This window comes from Vidua chalybeata, chromosome 3 (genome assembly GCF_026979565.1).
Source record: "Vidua chalybeata isolate OUT-0048 chromosome 3, bVidCha1 merged haplotype, whole genome shotgun sequence".
NCBI classification, from domain to species: domain Eukaryota; kingdom Metazoa; phylum Chordata; class Aves; order Passeriformes; family Viduidae; genus Vidua; species Vidua chalybeata.
The window spans coordinates 40348215-40366559 of record NC_071532.1 but is presented as its reverse complement, the minus strand read 5'-3'; the positions used below and the strand labels follow the sequence as shown (position 1 = coordinate 40366559).

General features: G+C 39.1%; 1 protein-coding gene across 1 annotated transcript in view; it reads right to left on the bottom strand.

Moving 5' to 3' along the window:
• The window catches only part of PCNX2 (pecanex 2), a 153124-nt gene that overhangs the window by 14026 nt on the left and 120753 nt on the right, over positions 1-18345 (bottom strand). Inside the window, exons 26-28 of the mRNA XM_053936997.1 lie at positions 14149-14402; positions 9669-9902; positions 7026-7129 (exon numbers count right to left, since the gene is read on the bottom strand). Coding sequence (XP_053792972.1) covers positions 7026-7129; positions 9669-9902; positions 14149-14402 — 592 coding nt within the window. The remainder of the gene's footprint in view (positions 1-7025; positions 7130-9668; positions 9903-14148; positions 14403-18345) is intronic.

The following is an 18345-nucleotide window of genomic DNA, read 5'->3' as shown; positions in this document are numbered from 1 at the left end:
AAGAGTGCCAGCTGCACTCCCTGTGCAGCCAGCAGAAGCTGCTTCCTTATTGGAAAGTTTATTGATCAGTCCTGTTAGCACTTCTCCTTATAAGTGAAAAATAATAATAGAAAAAAATACTTTCACAAAATCTAAGACTTTTCTCATGACATTCAAACCTAAATGTGAACATTAAAGCAGATGTACCAAGAATACTATATTTCAGAACTGTTCAGCAAACCAGGTGAGAGCAGGAATCAACCAACAGGTGCTTCCTTCTCACAATGAGCCCTAAAGCAATACACACTGGGTTTCTTTTTTCTAATGTAAGAAACTAGATATAGGCAGTTCTGCCTGACCTTGCATGATGGCTTACCTGGACCTGAGATACAAGCACAAGGTAAAAGCTACAACATCAGGTAGTTGTTAGAAGATGGTTGTGCAAAGGCTTTGTGAAGGGAAAACATGAGCCTTCAGCTCTGATCTGCACCCTGAATTACAAAACTCTCATGCCACTGTCACTTGTATAATGCTTGTACGTGACTGCTGTCCCAATGTTGCTCTAAAGAAGTGATCTCAAAATTGAGGAAAACAACTGTCTATTAAAAAGAGGCATATCTTGCAAACCCACAGGACATGGTTTCATCTACCTGCTAAGATTTTACTCACTGTTACAACAGTTGGTCTTTTAGATTGTAAAAACTCTGGGGAGAAGCTATATTAAGATGTTAGTAGTTTTCATTACTGCTCAACCTTTCTCTAGAGGACACATAATCTTTCCACATAATTGAGCTTTCTTAATTATTTTATAAAAAAAGAAAAAATCTTTTCAATATATCCTCTTCTCAGAGAGAGGAAGAAGAGACTGGGAGAATGCCTGGCCAGCTTCAGCTGAAAGGCATTCTAATTTTGCTCTTGGTGGGTAGCATGTCTTAGAAATTAAAGTGGAAATACATATGTTGTTACCAGAGAAACAGCTGGATACTGATTTTCTCTGTGAAAGCATTATGTAATCAACTAAGCAGTGGGACCAAAACTAGCCAGAAAGGCGGGGCTACAGTCACTGCTGGGAACATAAGGAGTACAGAGAAACTTTTATGAATTCTTAACTGAATTGCATTTATTAGTAGTAAGTTATGTATTAAAACATGCCTATGTGAGACAGGCAGACTCAGATCTTCAAAACATTCAAGCACTGATTTCAGTGGGAGTTATTATGTGTCCTTAAGGACTGAGTCCTGGTCCCCACTGACTTTCAATCCACCATCTTCACAGTTCAGAGGATGACAATATACTCAAACCCTGCTTAATAGCTAGGAAAGCCCTAGAATGAGCCAGCTGGGAGGGTGGGGGGAGAATGGTGAGTGCAGCCAGCATGGTGAAATATGTGACTATCACCCCCTTTGAAAAGGCTATACATCAGGAAGACTCCTTTCACTTGCCCACCCACCAGACAACATCAGCATACACAGCTGAATCCTTGCCTGGAAAAAAAAAACTTTCTGTACCTAAATATTCTTTCCAGGAAGAAATTTTAAAAGCTACCTTGAACTCTGCATCTAATGATGATCTGTAGTATAGCTTCGCCCCACGTAACGCCCCTTGTATTTGCTCTGAAAAGTTGGCTGGGATGAAGGGAGGAGTAGGCAGGAGAGAGAACTGGTTTTTACATCTTGGGAGGCTCTCAGAGTCAAATCTGAACACCAGAGCAGACAGACAGTTTGCATTCACATCGAAGTGCCTTACGGCCATCAGCACCAGCTAAACAGGCTGCAGGATGTGCTGAAGGCACAGCCAGGACTAGGACAGCCACACAAACTGCAGCTGAGCATCAGCAGAGGGAGCAGGGGGAAGCACATACAGCTCTCCCTGGGCTTAGGGGAGGCTCATCCATTTGTCATCCCTCTGCATAATAAGTTCTCTAACTCAGGGGATTTTTAAGAACAAACATGACTGCTACAAGGAGCAAATCAGTGGTGGCAGTAGTTGTGAGAGGCTGAGAGTCAATTATTTTATGTATTGTATTTTCCACCAGAGCGGTCTGGAGGAGATTGCTGTATTCACAAAACCATGGGCATCTTTTATTCTCCTGACAGTTGTAATGAGGCTTTTGGGTACATTTTGCCTACAATGTGACACTATCTCAAGCCATTACTTCTGTAACATGCAGCCTCCTTAATCCATATAAGATACAGCTCTTGTTATTCTTCCCATTGTTATGCTCTCTCCTGAAGACAATAATGAGATTATTACAAAGCTTTAAAAGTCAACCACTTTGATCTCAGGCCTGACTCTCATCCACTTTGATGTCAGGCCTTACTCAAGATTGTTGATGTTTTCTTGGCCCACTTTTAACATACCTCAATTAGTAATCTGCTGTAGTTACAGACTGGTTCAAAATATTTTAAAAACATCTTAAGGTAAAATTACATGTCAAAGAAACAACATTAATCTGTAAGAGACACAACTACAGTATCTGGCAACATTTCCAACCCTCTGAGCTAACAACCTGAAAAGCTGCTGTCACAACTGCAAGCTATTTTACAACAAGACTGGTAGGTGCGTGAGAACCGTCAGCCCCTGGAAGGTGCAGAAAAGCGGGGATTAAGTAGCGCCACAAACACCAGAGGGAGGGCAACAGTGCCAAAGCAAATACTCCTTCCTACTGCACTCCTTACGCTGCTCTGACAGCTGAAACTAAAAGCATTTAGTGCCAGCCTGAAAACAGTATGGATGCAGACTAATGAGCTGGTGAATATCTCTGTGTGTATTTTGCATCTGCAGACCTTCTCCAGTGTCAACTGTAAGTTTATTTAAGGAATAAAGGAATGGGCATGTCTGTGAGCTAGTAATGACCTGAATGTCATAGTTCACCTGAAATATTTTCAGTGGTAGCTCTTCTAATTGGATATTTTGGATGACAGTAGTTGTGAGCTGAGTCAAACTTTTCTGCCCTGCTCAGCTCTGTCAGACATCAAGCTGCACTGTCTGCTTGAACTCCCACCAGCAGTGCAGCACCCTGTGGTGCCATGGTCCATGCCCTCTATGTCTTCCCTTTCCCTCAGATGCTGGGCAGTGCAGTGGGGTGACCAAGTGGGAAGGGGCAAGTGGGGCCAGCTTCTTCCCTGTGTTTCAAAATGAGCAGCAGTTCCTCCAGGCAGAGGCCTTCCCTGGAATGACCTTTTGTCCAAACTGAGCTTGGGGAACCTGGGCAGCCAATCTTGGTAGTGTTGGAAGTATCTGATGAGAGATGCTTTATTGAGAGATTTTTGTATTTTTCCAAATTTGAAATTTTTACTAAATATTTCTTTACTAGTAGCCTTAGTGGCTGAATAGAATTATTCTGTATTTTTTTTAACAAATAGACAACTAAACATATCACCCACATTTGAATAAATTAATGGTAATGTCATGTCATTCTTCAAATTGCATTTTGTGCAGGATGCCTTCTAATGACAGTTTAAAAGAGCAAGTGATTTGCATTGCAATGTTCTGCCTCCTTAATGAATGCATTTATTATGTAATCTAGTGTTAATGTTAGGTTTCTACTGACATTTACATGAACATGTACAGTGAATAATTATTTACATACATTATATAAGAGCATTTCAAATCTTGGTTTACACAGTGACATTTGCTGATTAATAGATTAGACAAAATCATGTGTAAATGAGTGCAAATTGATAGTTTGCATACACAATGTAAACTTGACTCTCAACTCCGTAGTGCACAGCCCACAGTAACATTACCTTTGTTCCACTTCACAGCAGCTGGATGACTGTCACTCCTCCAAGACACAGCAAGGACTAGATTCAGTCCAGAGGAAGTTTCCTACTACCTGCATAGTCACCTCTGAGAACAATACATGAACTGCAGAGCACAGCAGATTCTTGGCTGGTTTGCTTCCACTGAACATCTGAAATGCTTAATACAGTGAAAAGAGTATGATGCTTACTTGGCCCTTACATCTCCAAACTCATCCCAAAAGCTCTAGCAATGTTGTACACAAGATGGTCCACAGAAAGAATTAATAGAAAGTCCCGAGATGACATTCAAGGTACATTCTCAGAGTTTACCAGAGTAATCTAAATCTGTATTTTTGTAATCCAGCATTTGAGCGTGACAAAATACGTTAGGAGCCCTGACTTCTGACAAAATGAGCCACACCCCAAAAGCCAGAGTTATGGAATGGCCTGGGTAAGAAGGGACCTTAAAGATCATCTGGTTCCAACCTCATACATGTGGTACATCTCCCTCTCATACACACATCTGGCTGTGGGACTGCCTGCTCTGACCATTCCTGAGAAAACTAAAAACCTCTTCAGCACTACTAGGCTCCAAAAGGTCCCTGAAATATCACGGCACCTTTTCAAAGAAAAGGACTGTGAAGCATCACGCAAGGAAACATTCCTCCCACTTCTGAGGACCTCAAGTACCTCTGCCCCATGTGACTGAAGGCAGACCTGCAGAAGTCTGAGAGCTGGGGGCAAGGACCAGCAGAACACTCGAGATTGCCCTTGGTGAGAGCTGCTGTGCTCTGCCAAACACAGAGAGAGGAGTGTCTGAAGACAATTCTTGTGAGCACCTCCTTCTGGCCTCATCAGCATCACACACTTTGGACAAAGTCTCCTCCCCCTGCCATGCTTACTGTATAATTGTATTCCTACTGGAGTCTCACTGACTGACTGCTCATTTGTGTTTAAACAAGTTGTGCAGATCTGTCTGATGCAATAAACACCTTTAGTAGGGTGCCCTTCATGCTCAAGTGAATGTATTTGGGGGATTTCTGTTGATAAAGGTCTTGATGTCAGGGGGTATCCACCTTAGTTCTTAGTTAATGATTTTTACTAAATTGGTTTTGTCAGTTAAAATATATATGCTCTGAAAGACAAGAAGAAATGTAATTTACCAAGATAAAGTCATGTTTTGTAGCTGCAGCAATTTATAACTTCAACTGTGCTACTCAGATTCCTTTTCTATTTCTCCAGATCCTTCTGACTGTGGAAATGCATTACAGGTAATTTAGCCAGGTGGGGAAGTGACATCGTTTTTCCGCAGTGAAACTTTTCCAGGGAAAGCTTTTGTGAAGTAGCATTGGAAAAGATACCGACAGAAGCTTCCACTTAGTCCCTTTCATGTCGCAAAATACATTTTAAAATACAATGATTTCATACTGCCCTGGAGCACTTGCTTAATAGAAAGAAAACCAGAGCTTAATTGAAGATTATACAGAACAGATTTAAAAAAAAGAGACAGAGCTGTGCACCTCAGATGACTACCCCAGTTTTTGCCTTTCTGCAGACCTTCCCTCCCCAAGAAAAGTATTTTTAAATATGGAGAGTCCACTTATCAAAAGAGAAGAAGTAATTCAGTTCATTGATAATTGTCAGATTTTGAAAAGACATGATATAGCTGACTCCTGAAATTATTATTAAAATCTTTACAGAACACTATACAAATAATTATGCTCAACATTCATACTTTGCATGTTAAGCTTTGGAAAGTATCTGATAATATTATCCCTTGCATTAGCTACTAACCATATAAGCCAGTACAAATAGGGGACATTGTTATTGTATCTGTACTAGAGCCAAAGCATTGTAATGAAGATTTTAAGATCCAGTGGAAAGTACATGCAATGTGATGACAGTTTTAGGAAGCTTTTGTGTTATTTTCAGATGAATTCCTAATATGGCTGTGACCTATCTATTGCAGGCATGGATCAAAATAACTTTAATCTTTTCTCAAACAAATATAAATGAACATAAACTTTCCCATCATGCCCCCAAACTCTAAAATTTGTATCATCAAAAAAAATAGGACAATTTAAAAAATACCAATTACTTACCTACCTAACATCACACTAATTTGAGTGAATAGGAATGAAGGGAGAAGAAATGCAGCCCAGAGGAAAACTACTACAGGAAGGGAATGTGCAAAGACTAGTAGAAAAGAGATGACAAAAGCCACTTTAGAAAGCAGAAATCAGCAGCACAACAAGAAATAAGCCACGTGAGCCACAAACATTTTGCATGGAAGGCATAAAACAAAATGTTATAAAGTCTCAACAGATAACAAAGCTAGAATGAATATTTTAAAATGCTGTTTTAACAAAATGCATTCAAAATCACACATGCTGTCTCTGTTTGCTTGTTAGTAAGACAAATCCTCTCTAAGGAGCATGTTGATAGAGGTCTAGGTAGCTTTGCTCACCATTCTGTGCCAACACAGCAAGGTCACTTAGAAGCTGTATTTATTCAGCTTCTCCATTGTTACTAAACTCCTGTGCACACAGAGGGTTCAAATAAATCTAATAAACCCCTAAAATTATGTGGGAAGTAAAACTCCATTAAAATAATCATTATTTCATTAATAAAATGCCTCATCTATAGCACAGTGTAAATTATACTGTATAAAACCGAAACAACTCGGAACTCTCAGTGAAAATGGAAGAATCCCTAATGAAAAGATGAAGAGCATATTTAGAAACAATATCAGCAAAGCATATTTTAATTAACCAGACTTTCTAGGAAGAAGTGTTTAGAATGAATGAACAAATGAGCAAGGTAGAGTGAGAACAGACAAAGCTGCAGCCTCAGGAGATGAGAGGTTGCCCCTTCCTTAGCTGCCAGAATGAAGTGGCACAGTGAACAGGAATACACCGCTGATGAATACAGAGAAGAACCCTTATTCATTTATTATTATTTAGCTAACTACAACTCAGATGACAGTAGTTTCTTCCTCTTCTGTAGATTTCTTCCTTCTACTGGAATGCCAGAGGAAGAATAGCATTCCAATAGCCAGGCATGAGTGAACACAAGCAATAACCATTGGTACCCATTCTTTCAATCACAAATTCTGCTTTGCCCTATAAAATAATTAGTTATTTAGCCAACCCCAAAGACAAAGATGACCAGGAATGACAGAAAACATTTTATGGAGGAATGAGATTTTACCTTGATCTAATCTTGAGATCCCACATAACGTGAAAAAAGGCAAATAGGTCTTTGTTTTAACATGAGGAAAACAGGATTCCTAAAGCTTACCTGATAGCCATATTGTGAGATGCGGTTCCCAAAGCTCTCCGACCCAGTATACACAAGGCAAAGGAAAGCGTCACTAGAGGAGAATCCTCATCGCTGTCCAGGTGCTACAAAGTTTTAAGATTAGCACGTTACTCTAAGTGCAAACATCACATTTAAAAGCACCACACATAGTGACATTCATAACATCTGCATGTGCCTGGACCTGCACACCAAAACATTCTTTGCAAATAAACAGACCAAGAAGGAAGACCATCACCATCAGAGGATTTTTGCAAAATGCAAGCTTGTTTTGCCCACTGGCTGGAAACAGAACATTTCATTCTCAGGTAGTGAGAGCCCAAGGGAAAGGAGCTTTGGTGGTGGTGATGTTTTATTGTGGGATTTTTGTTTGCTTCCACTCCTCCCAGATCTGACATTCTAAACTGAAGGTTCCTCATTGTTGGGAGACACTGCAATTGGAGACAGCCAAAATCCTTGTCATGGAACACAGTTTCTGTGAAACCTTACCACAGATTTCAGAAGTACAATACCTTTGGAAAAGTTCAGAGGCATACACTTTCAGTAAATAACAGTATCTATCTAAATGGTTGATGACACTGACTGCCCATTTTAACAAGTACTCAAACACATACTTATTTATGTAAATGTACTATTTACATAAATAGTAAAATTTATGTTTACTAGCTCAGGAGAGGTTTTTTAATGAAATTTTCACAAAGAAAACCTTGCTACCATGCAGGAGGAAAAAAACTGGAACAACCCCTCATGCATGTTAATCTTCAGGAGGATACATGCATCCATGCAATGAGTGATTTCTTACAGCTTTCTTTGACTCCAAAACTGAAGCCAATTATAATGGAGAAATGTAGCTCCTTCTATAAAATATATTGATTTTCTGGGTTATGTGTAGAGTGAACTTGGGGTTTTTTATCCCACCTCTTACATGAACTGTGCTTCTCTATAATCAATGAATTAAAAAACAAAGGTAAAATATGTAACAAAAAGATAAATGTATGTGTGTGTGGCACCAGTACAGGCATTAATTTGCCTTTTGAAACCTAACTTACATGTTTCAAGTCTATTGGCATCCCTAAATCTATTATTGAATTTGAAAATCTAAGGCAGAGAACAAGGGGAAAGGCATCAATTAACAGTGGCTTTCCCCGCACCATGCAATTCTTTGTGCATCAGACCTTGGGAGCTGAGACATGGAGATGAGAAAGAAAAGAAGTGAAGTATTCCCAGTAGGAGGAGATGGTGTTTTGGAAAGGGCTTAGACGACAATTCAATGAAAACAATATCAATATAATGATATGCAGGGGAATTGGTGGAATGGTACTCAGCATCAGAGACATGAGAAGGAACCAAAGTGGAGCAGAAATATTCGGTGATGTTTCAGGAAAGATTTAGTGATGTTATACCAGATAAGATCAGCAATGGGACATGCGGTCTGTGATCCCGAGTGGAAAAATGCACAAATACAGCACATCGTGGCCAGGAAAGAGACACTTCTCCACTTTTGCTACTATCAGCAATAATCAGAAAATTAGATGGAGGCAATATGCTTGTTTGAAACTGTATTCTCCCTCTGGGCTATTTTGACTATTCCATGGAAATACAGTAGTGCATTTCTGACAAATGACTGCTGACCATCAGTAATCTTAGTGGCTCAGAGCACGCAAATGCACAGCTGCACATCTGCCCTTGACCTTCCAGAGCTGTAGTGGTTGCATACAGTTCTGTGGTGTGATTCATGTTTGAGTCACGAGCTGTCAGAGGTGACCTGTGCCAGCAGGGAGCGTGCCATGCACTCCCCTACCATCCTGCAACTGCACACAAATATAAACAAATTTCCGAAAAGGATACACAGACATCACAGACATTTGGCAAATGTAATAACCATTTGCAACACTGAACTGTAATTCTCTGATGACATTCTCTGAATGGAGTCTGCTCTAGCAGTACTTCTGTGAGCACTTGATATATCTGTGCTTTCTAGAGCTGATGAAATTAACATTGTTGGAAATTTGCATAGTAAAGAATTGGTTCCATATTCAAAGACTGATGCTCCTTAAGACTCCAGTTTTTGCACACGGGTAGTTTCCAAAATATGCTTTTTCCATTCCACAAAACCTGTTTTCCTTTTACATTAAAGCTAAAAGCTTATATGAAATAAATTTTATTCTACTAATCCTGAGCAAGTAAAAGAGCAGCCATGCACCATTTCACTCATATCCCAAGAACTGTCGCTATTGGACACGAAATGAGTACACAGAAGCTTGGTAAGTTCAAAAGAGAAAAAGAAACAGTTTTATTTAAACATCTGGTATTTATAGAATTCAAAAGGTGACTGTGGATTGCAGGATGGAATTACCACCTCTCCAACCACACTAGTCTAAAGATTAATCAGTCATTTCTCTCCACCCACAGAGAAATGTGTAAACTATTCTATTTATACATGAAATTCTGTGGGAACTCTGACTCTCAAATATGTAAACATTATCAGAAGGCTAAAGAAGTTTTATGAAAACTTTAAAACTTTCAAAAGAACTATAAAAGAAAACTTAACACTTTTAAAAATCAGGGCAACACTAAAACTAATACTACTAAAAAAAAAAAAAAAAAAAAAAACCTGACACGTACCTCCACCCTTTTCCTGGCACAGAACTGAATCCAGTCCAGATAAACACTGCAGAAGCTAGCTCTTGTTATTCCTTGGAGACATGGAACATAATCTTCATCTATGTTAACATTAAACATTGCAAGGTCACGTTCAATATAATGCCACTTTGCATATGGCTGCAGTATCTTTTGGATGGATTCATCTTTTATCCAGTCCAGGATTTTGGGAGAACTTGCTGTAAAGTATATTATACTCTGTTGACAAAATGTACAAACGTTAGTCACTCTGAACTCTGATTAAAGCAAACATATTTTACACAGAAGAGAATAAGCCAAATAGGACCCTGTTATGAACTGTAATAGTATGGCTATTTCTTACATTTTACTGCTTAGCATGATTATTGCTTCACAAAAGTATTCAAGTTAAAAAGATGACAATTTATATTGATAGCAGACAACAGAAAAAGTAGTATTTTTAATATCTTTCTGCCTTCCAGGAGAATCCATACAATGATAGGAATAGAGAGTTCCACCATTAAACATGTCAATATTAGTGGGATTCTAGAGTCTATCACTGAGAAGGTGATATCAATAACAGCTTAGGCATGTTTTGAAAAAACAGTAGTAGATGGTCCCATCCTCAAAATAGGACATTCTTTTTCCTCAGTGGACTTACTGTTTTCTGGAGATGATGCTTTCCTAATTCTTTATTAGCCACAAAGATGAGATTTAACAGATGTGTATGACCCAAGTCTGTTATTTGTCAATGCAGCAGGTAAAGAATAATAGATTTTTTCTTACTTGTTGGGTTAAAAAGCTGGTAACTGATGTAACTGAGTTTGCTTTTAAAGCACTGAAGGAGAAGGAGCGTTCAGCAGGGGCTCTTTAACCAAATACATAAATGTTAGAAAGCAGCAACAAAAGTATCTCATATCTGTACCTGAGTTTCTAAGATTTTCTAACTGCTCTTTCTGGACACATTAAAATAATAATAAATAAAAAAGTAATAAAAAAAATCTATACAAACACAACTTAGAGCATATTTTCAAAAGAATATGAAACTTAAGAAGTTCCAGTGTGTTCTATCAGCAGGAAAGTCCCATTATAATGTTTTATAATATTAATTTAGAGTTGGATACCAAAGCAAACGAGTAGCAAGTATACATGGCTGAAGATGATGTAGTTGTACTTTACCCAGTCAATGGAAATAGTGCTAAGCAAATAAATGTACAAAAATAATATATGATGGATTACAGAGGACAGAAGCACTACCAGCCCTTTGAAAAACCCCAGATGCTCTCCATAGTTTAATTTTCAAATTGTACAAAAGTAAGAGAAGAATCAAGCTTCAGAGGAAAAAGACAAGTCAGACAGATACAGATAGGATGGACCCTTAATTTCTTGGCATGGGGAGAACAATACACGTCTTAAAAAGGATTCATGCAGAAACAATAGGAGCTGAAAACACAGTACTCAGCAAATACACAGACTTCTTGAATACTAAAAGATGTTTAAATAAGAATATATTGAGAAGAGATGGAAGAGGCACAAGGGAAAAATATCACAGTAGTTGTGCAGGAAATTATTTCAAAATATATGCAGAAGGACTACAGGAGCTGACCCACTTTATTTGTGGGGAATAAAAATCCTTCCATAATAAGAAATGTATGCATTTCTAGGCTGTCAATGAAACTGCAAATGAAATAAATATGATTTAGGAATAAGATGCTCAGTGCAACTCGTTTTTTAAAAGACCAATACAGTAATTATTCTTGAAGGATAGAAGAACTAAAACAAAGCATACATTCTCTTTGTTGATTTTTGAGATAGAGTTTGCTTTTTTTCTTACCCTCATCTGTGTTTACAAAGAAGCTGATTCAGCTGGGAAAAAAATCAGACTTGCAATCAGACACAGAAACAACAGAATCTTCTGTCACCTAATTAAATTCTGCTCTTGGTAACTCTTACAAGATATGTTTTATGCACAAGTACATCCTCAGCTATATGGCATTTCTGAAACAATATAGTAAATATTTACAACATTGTAAGCTACAGAGAATAAACCAGAAACACTCCAAATGCTCAATGCAATGGAAGTGCAGTTCCTGCAGAAACTCCAGCATAAGTGATTTTTGAGTTTGTGTTTTATGTGACCTGAATACTGCCTTATCTATAGTTCTTCTTGCAATTACTTTCATACTGTTAAAAAGAAAGCGCGAAAGACTTTAGAATGTTCACAGTGAAACTGCACAGGGTCTTAATCTAGATTCCCCCAGAAGAAAGAGCTGGGAAAGGAATCAATTCTCACCTCTCTGTCTGATACTGTTTATTTGGAGGCAAGCATTAAATAAACAGGAAAAAAGTGGATCTAATACATATTATAATCTTCTCACTTTCCAAGGCTGTATTAAAGATTTTAGCAAATCTTTTTAAAGCCCCTGTTTATGGAAAAAAACTAATTAATTTAAAAATACAAGGAGAAAATATCCAGAGAACTTTCTTTTGGGAAGTGACATTCTAGAGAAGAGATTTCCTGAGTGCACCCTCCCTTCACTAAAGTGAGCTCCAGGTCAGGCTAATACTGAAAGTGCCAACAGGTTATTATTATCTTCTGTTCGTTCTTCCCTAAAAAGAGAAGTAGATTAAAAAGACAGACAGCCTGAGAATGAAGACCGACCTTTCTGAGATTAAAGCTCTGTCAGTGCAATATAGTAATACTGGCTCAACTAAATCCAACAACAAGAGATTTGATTTTCATGCTTTCAGAGCCATCAGTAGTGCACATAAGCTCTGCATAGAGCGGAGATGAAGCCACAGCACACCTCAGTGATGTGGAGAGCATTTAACCCACTCCCTTCTACTCCAAACAGGATCAACTAACCACACCTGTATCGCATGGGATGGAAGTCTGTCTAAGCCATCTTACCTATGTCAGCTGCTTCTCACGTGTGTCCAGAACCAGAAGCTCTAAATACCTTTCAGTTAAGTTCTTACATCCCATGTGGTGAACCTCACACTTCCCACAACTCCTCCGTGTATTAATTCATTTTAAGGCACAAAAACAGTTCCAGTATATAAAGCAAAATTCTTCACTGTTTTAAACTAATAAGATGCTGTTTTGATTGCAGGTTAGACTGGGATTTTTTCAATCTCATTCCCCATCAAAAGCTGAGTCATTTGCCAGCTTGCACCAGTTTATGTTCCAGTTATTCAGGTTACCTTTTAAAGTAAAGCAAACCAATTGTGGCAATATACTCATTAAAGAAGAGTTGGGTTTTTGTTTTGTGGTTTTTTTTTAGCTTAAAACAATTTGCTTTAAAACCATTTATAGCCACAAACACCACTTCTAAAATGAAAAAAATCATGCTCCCATGCAGTTTTATTTCTAATTAGTTTATTAAACAAAGCAGGTTGGTTACCAGGCAGTACTGCCTATAAAATTATTTATGAAATCCCAGAAGTAATCAACTGCATGATCAAAGCAGCTTTGTAAGGCAATGAGCTTGTTTTTACTACATTGGCTCGTTTGCAAAAAATGGTGATTAACTTATTTACAACAGGTCTCTCTCTGAAGCTGACAGATTTTTACAATTGTGGAGATGTAAGTAAAAAGAAGATGTCAGGGATGGTTTGGAGCTTTAGCAACTGGCTTCATGGCAGTAACAGTGGCATAGCAAGCAGCACTGCTGTTTCAGTAGAAGACTATAATGCTCAACAAATTCTTCATTTTCTTGATTGGGAACTGTTTTGGCAGAGGATGAAGATGTCTTGCTAGACTATAAGGTTCAATTATTTTGACAAATTAGTATCTGTGTGGCTATGGTGATCTTAATAACAATGCAATAATAGGAGTAGTATAAATGAACTGATGTGTAATCAATGTAATAAACCAACATCAAATGTGTTGTGATATATATTTAAACCAGAAGGTAAGTAGGGGGTTTGCACTACTAAAAAAAGTACATTTGACTTCAGAAGTTTCCCAAGAACTTTATGCTTGTTAATACCTTTCTTTTGTTTTCCAGAAAAAAAAAAAAAAAGAAAGAAAGAAACAGTGGAAAGATGTTAGTTAGTGAAGTGTTGTAAGAACATAAGAACATAAGTAAGAACACTTTGCCTGATTTTATCACTACAGGATGGTAACTCACCTTCTTGATCTCCACTGAAGGATGCCTGCCATTTTCTGTACTAACTGTAAGTATAAGTGATCAGAATTGAATTTAGCAAAGGGAGACATTAATTAATTATCCCTATTCCAGTGGAAGGTGTCCCTGCCATAGGAGGAGGGTTGGAACTGGATGATCTTAAGATCAAATCAAATGATTCTATGGTTCTATGATATGGTTCTACGGTGACTATCAAGTCAGTTTGACTGCCAGACTGTAGAGCAGATGGATAAACATAAAGCAAAAAGCTTCAAATGCTCTTTCTTCTGTAGACAAACAGCATTATATTTGACAAACCTGCCTAGGAACAAAGTGCACTTGAGCAAATAGTTTACCTTGATATAGTATCTGATAAGGATTCTGCGCAGATCAAACACTTGCAGCATTGTGGCAGCATTGTTGTCAATGATGCTGTATCCCTCCAGGATGTACTGAGTCCGTGTGATCTCCCACGTCAGCCAGCGCAGGTTAAAGGCTGCATTGCAGGACAGCAGGTGAGGCAAGTGCCCAGGCTTACAACAGCAGCAGCCTTCATTGTCTTCATCTCCTTCTGTTATAGCTTCCACCTCTCTCTGCTGGCAGTATGTCCCTTGGCAGCGAGAAAAAGAGAGCATGCTGCCAGTTATTGGGGGAGGAGGAAACAAAGGATGTCTTGCAAGCTCACATTCAAAGTATGTTTGAAGGTTGTACGCACTTACAAAAATCTAAAAGAACGAACTATGGCAACAAACTCCATGTGAGCCACGTGCAGCAGCATATAAAGGGCTGTACATTACTCATTTACTACTATCACCTATAAAAGCCAAAAGGGTCTGATCCAATGTTCTAGTTCTAATGGGTTCTGAGCTGAGCCAAACTACAGACCATAGCTTCTGCCTTCATAAAAATTCACCAAGAAGCAATTCTAAAGAGTCTCGCTCTGTAAGGCACATTAAGTAAATTGATCCAAGTCTCAGTCTGCTTATTCAATTGACATAGTGGACCCAAAGAAAGATTTTAGTGAGTCAGAGCACTTGTAAAATCTGGGTTTTAGCAAACTATCTTGGAAAGCAGGTTCTAAAATAACATCTACTGGGTTGTTCTCTCTCCCACTGGAGTAAAAGCTACTCTGGATCAAACATCTCTAATGAACAGCACATCACAAGAACAGAACAGCTTTCTAATTAGTCTATTACACAGGCTTTAGATCAAAGTAGAGCAAATTTTTCTAAAAAGGATATGTTACCTCAAAAAGAAGTCATGAGGCAGATGCAGAAGCAATAATGCAGACTCTGCATTTTCATTTCCTGTGCTGTGCACACTAGATGGTCAAGCCAAGCCCTTGTGGATTTGAGATCTATGAATGCAGTTTCTGTACTATGTAGGGCACTACTAATGGAAACGGAGGCAGATGCCCATGTGCTCCCCCCAGTATTCTCAGAATACATAAGTTTCATGTTCTTGATCTATGCTTCTTTTAAAATTTACTCTCCATAGGCTGCTGCAGAACTTACTCCCCACTGAGTTTGTACATAAACCATCTTTCAAGGGCATGTCCTGTGATCCAAGTTACACACCTTGCACAAGACTTCTGCCAGAGGTTCAGTATCACCCCACAGACTGCTGACTTCATCAACTTCTAAACAGACTTGACAGGAGAGGTAGATGTGAGACTGCACTGCAGTTCAACAGCTCCCTCTCCACCAGGACCAACAGACCTGTTGTGTCACTGTAAATGGGAGAAGAATTTGGCTGTGTTCATCACCTGAACATTCAGCCAGGAAAGAACACAGTGCCAGTTTCAATTCGCTGCAGTCTGCCAGCACCCCAAAAGAGAGCCTGGAGCAGCGCAGCATCCCAAAGGCCTTTCTGTGGATCATGATGACAACTGCTGTGCTCCCAACTGTCTGTTCCAATCCCATCACAACTCTCTGGTCAACAACCTGCGACCTTCAGTTTGTATCATCAGAAGTAGCATCTAGACTATTCCTTTCTCCTCACTAAGAAAAACCTTTCAAAACACAACAAAATATGCTAAAGTATGGGTTATCACTTCTTTTTTTGCCTGTGCATCTGGTAAAATTTGTGCAGCAAGCAAAACATACAAGTAAAAAAGAAGAGAAAAATCCAAAGGAAATGCATGAGAAAAAAACAGGATCGTAGCCCTCAGAGATGAAGGAAATAAATTCAGTATTTTCCAGGGTTTTCTGTTCAGTTTGCCATGAATGAAAATTTACACTGTGAACTCAGTGTTGCTCACCCACTGATATGCATTCCTCCTTACACTTCAGGGATATACAATATGAAAAATTATTAAAAGTCTTCAGGTCATCCAAATATAAACATCCTGCCTTTCAGTATTGCCAAGTACAAAACATGACCTATTAGTCTGACATTTCCAGTTGGACTGGACATGAACTGGACTGCTTCTGCTTCATATTTCACAGATTTCTACATGAATTAACACTTACTGCTCGACAGCAAAAAAACCAAGAACTGCTCTGGGTCAGCAGATGCTTCTGTGAAATCAAGTCAGAAGATATCATATTCAAACTGAAGTAGGGAAAACATTCCTTTGTACATTGCTTGAAAAGAGTAAAACAAATGCTCCATGCTGGTGCTGTTACTATTGCTGTTATATTTATTTTTGAAATTTTAAAGGTCTTTCAGTATTACACTGAACTTAAAAGAAGATACATCTTCATCCCAGGTGCAAAATGAAGTATTGCCAAATGTTTGCAAGTGATGGAGAATGAAAAATACAATGAACAACTGTCCCTGATCCCTCTACAACAAGATTTAAAGATGCCTTTTCCCAGTCTATGTAACTATATTTTTTTTTCTTTTGGTATGGAAGTATCAAATTTTCTTTCTGTGCTTTTTATTTATTTTATTTTTCTATGTATTTTACTTTTTAATGTTTTTTATTTTATTTTTATTATTTCTATACTTTACTCTCTTTACTACCTCTTTCAATAAATGCCAAATATTATTACTGTAGTTTCTGTAATTACTAGTTTTCTTAGGGGACATATTCTGTAAAATTCAGGGCCAAGGAAGCTGGAAAGACAAAGAAAAGGTGAATTCAAGAGACCTTCAATGTTTAAAGGAAACTGTCATCACATGCATCACAGAAGATGATGCCAGAACATTATTTGCATTTTTAGCTAATTCTACAGGTTAAAATGCCTCCAAGTTGTCTTTGCTAGGTAATTTTAATCAGCTAGAGTTAAAATTATACTACAGGGGGTGCAATCAATGCTGAACTTGAGGAGCAAGAGTCATTCTAAGAGAAACTGTGTTATTACAAAACCTATGCGAAACAACCAAAGGAGTTCATGTGGTTGTTTTATGGATTTATTGCAAAGAATAAACTGAAGTGCCCGTCAACATCTGGTAAACAAGCACTTGATTAACAAAACCCATCTGATGGACTTGGGCACTACCACCTTGGGGATTTGGTGTCCTCACTGCTTGTGGAGCATCTGGATTGTCCCTCGTAATGGTGTAACCTGAGTCATGGCCAGTGCTCTCACAAAACACGAAATCCTCATTCCTGTTGATAAGTTGCCGCCGTGCCCACCCTGAAGCTCCCTGGCTTCGCCTGCCCGGCCGAGGCATGGTCAGCTGCAGGGGACACTCCCCTGTGTCTCAAGGAGAGTCAGGGAGCGGCTAAGACAGAGCGCTATGCTGTCTGCCTGTATGGAGAAAAGGCAACATCTGAGGAGGTAATGAGGGAGTCGACTCAAGGCCGGGGAAACAGTCTCAGGTTTTAATCTGAGCTCCGAGGAGCTCCGAAGGCCAGAGCATCTGATACCCAAAAGCCCCCTTGATGCTTTCGCAACAGCTCAAATACCAGGGCGGTAACCAGGGGAAGGGACGCCCATTCACCAATGGGGGATTTGAGGAAGTGGAAGGTGGAAGGAAAGACAGATACATAAACCAATGGGGGAAGTTCAAGGGAGGGACCCCTGGCCCTCGTCTACTCACTTGACGCCCAAGGTGGAAGATTCTGGGAGAGTGGGATGAGGAGTCAAGTGATGGACAGGGCACCAGGGAGGGGACAGGGCACTGAGCATTTTCAGGGAGATTGGCATTGAGGGAAGGCAGGAAAGCTTGGGGTGGAACCATTGGGAGAAAATGGGGGGTGAAGGGGCAAACCATTACAGAACTGTTTCAGAAATATAAAAACACAATACAAAAATAAGTATTTCCAAACAACATCTACTAAAAGGATTCAAGTCCACAAAGACAACATTCAGGCTTGATACTCAAGTACATGTTGGTTCCCTTCTAATTCCTGCAGTCAGTTCTAGAGCAACTGCCAGAAATTTCCTCTCAGCTTTAATGGAGCCTTGCCTTAGTCCTTAATGCACTGGCTGGATTTCAATGCCAGATTGGCAGCTTACTGTAAAATTTCATTTACCAGTGCATACATCAATCCTTTTTGGTTCATTACTCCAGACACTGGTACCGCAGAGACTAAGACCGTGTGCTCAGCTTTATGTGTTGAGCCAGAAGGGACAGGACACAGTAAATGAAGTCAAGCATTT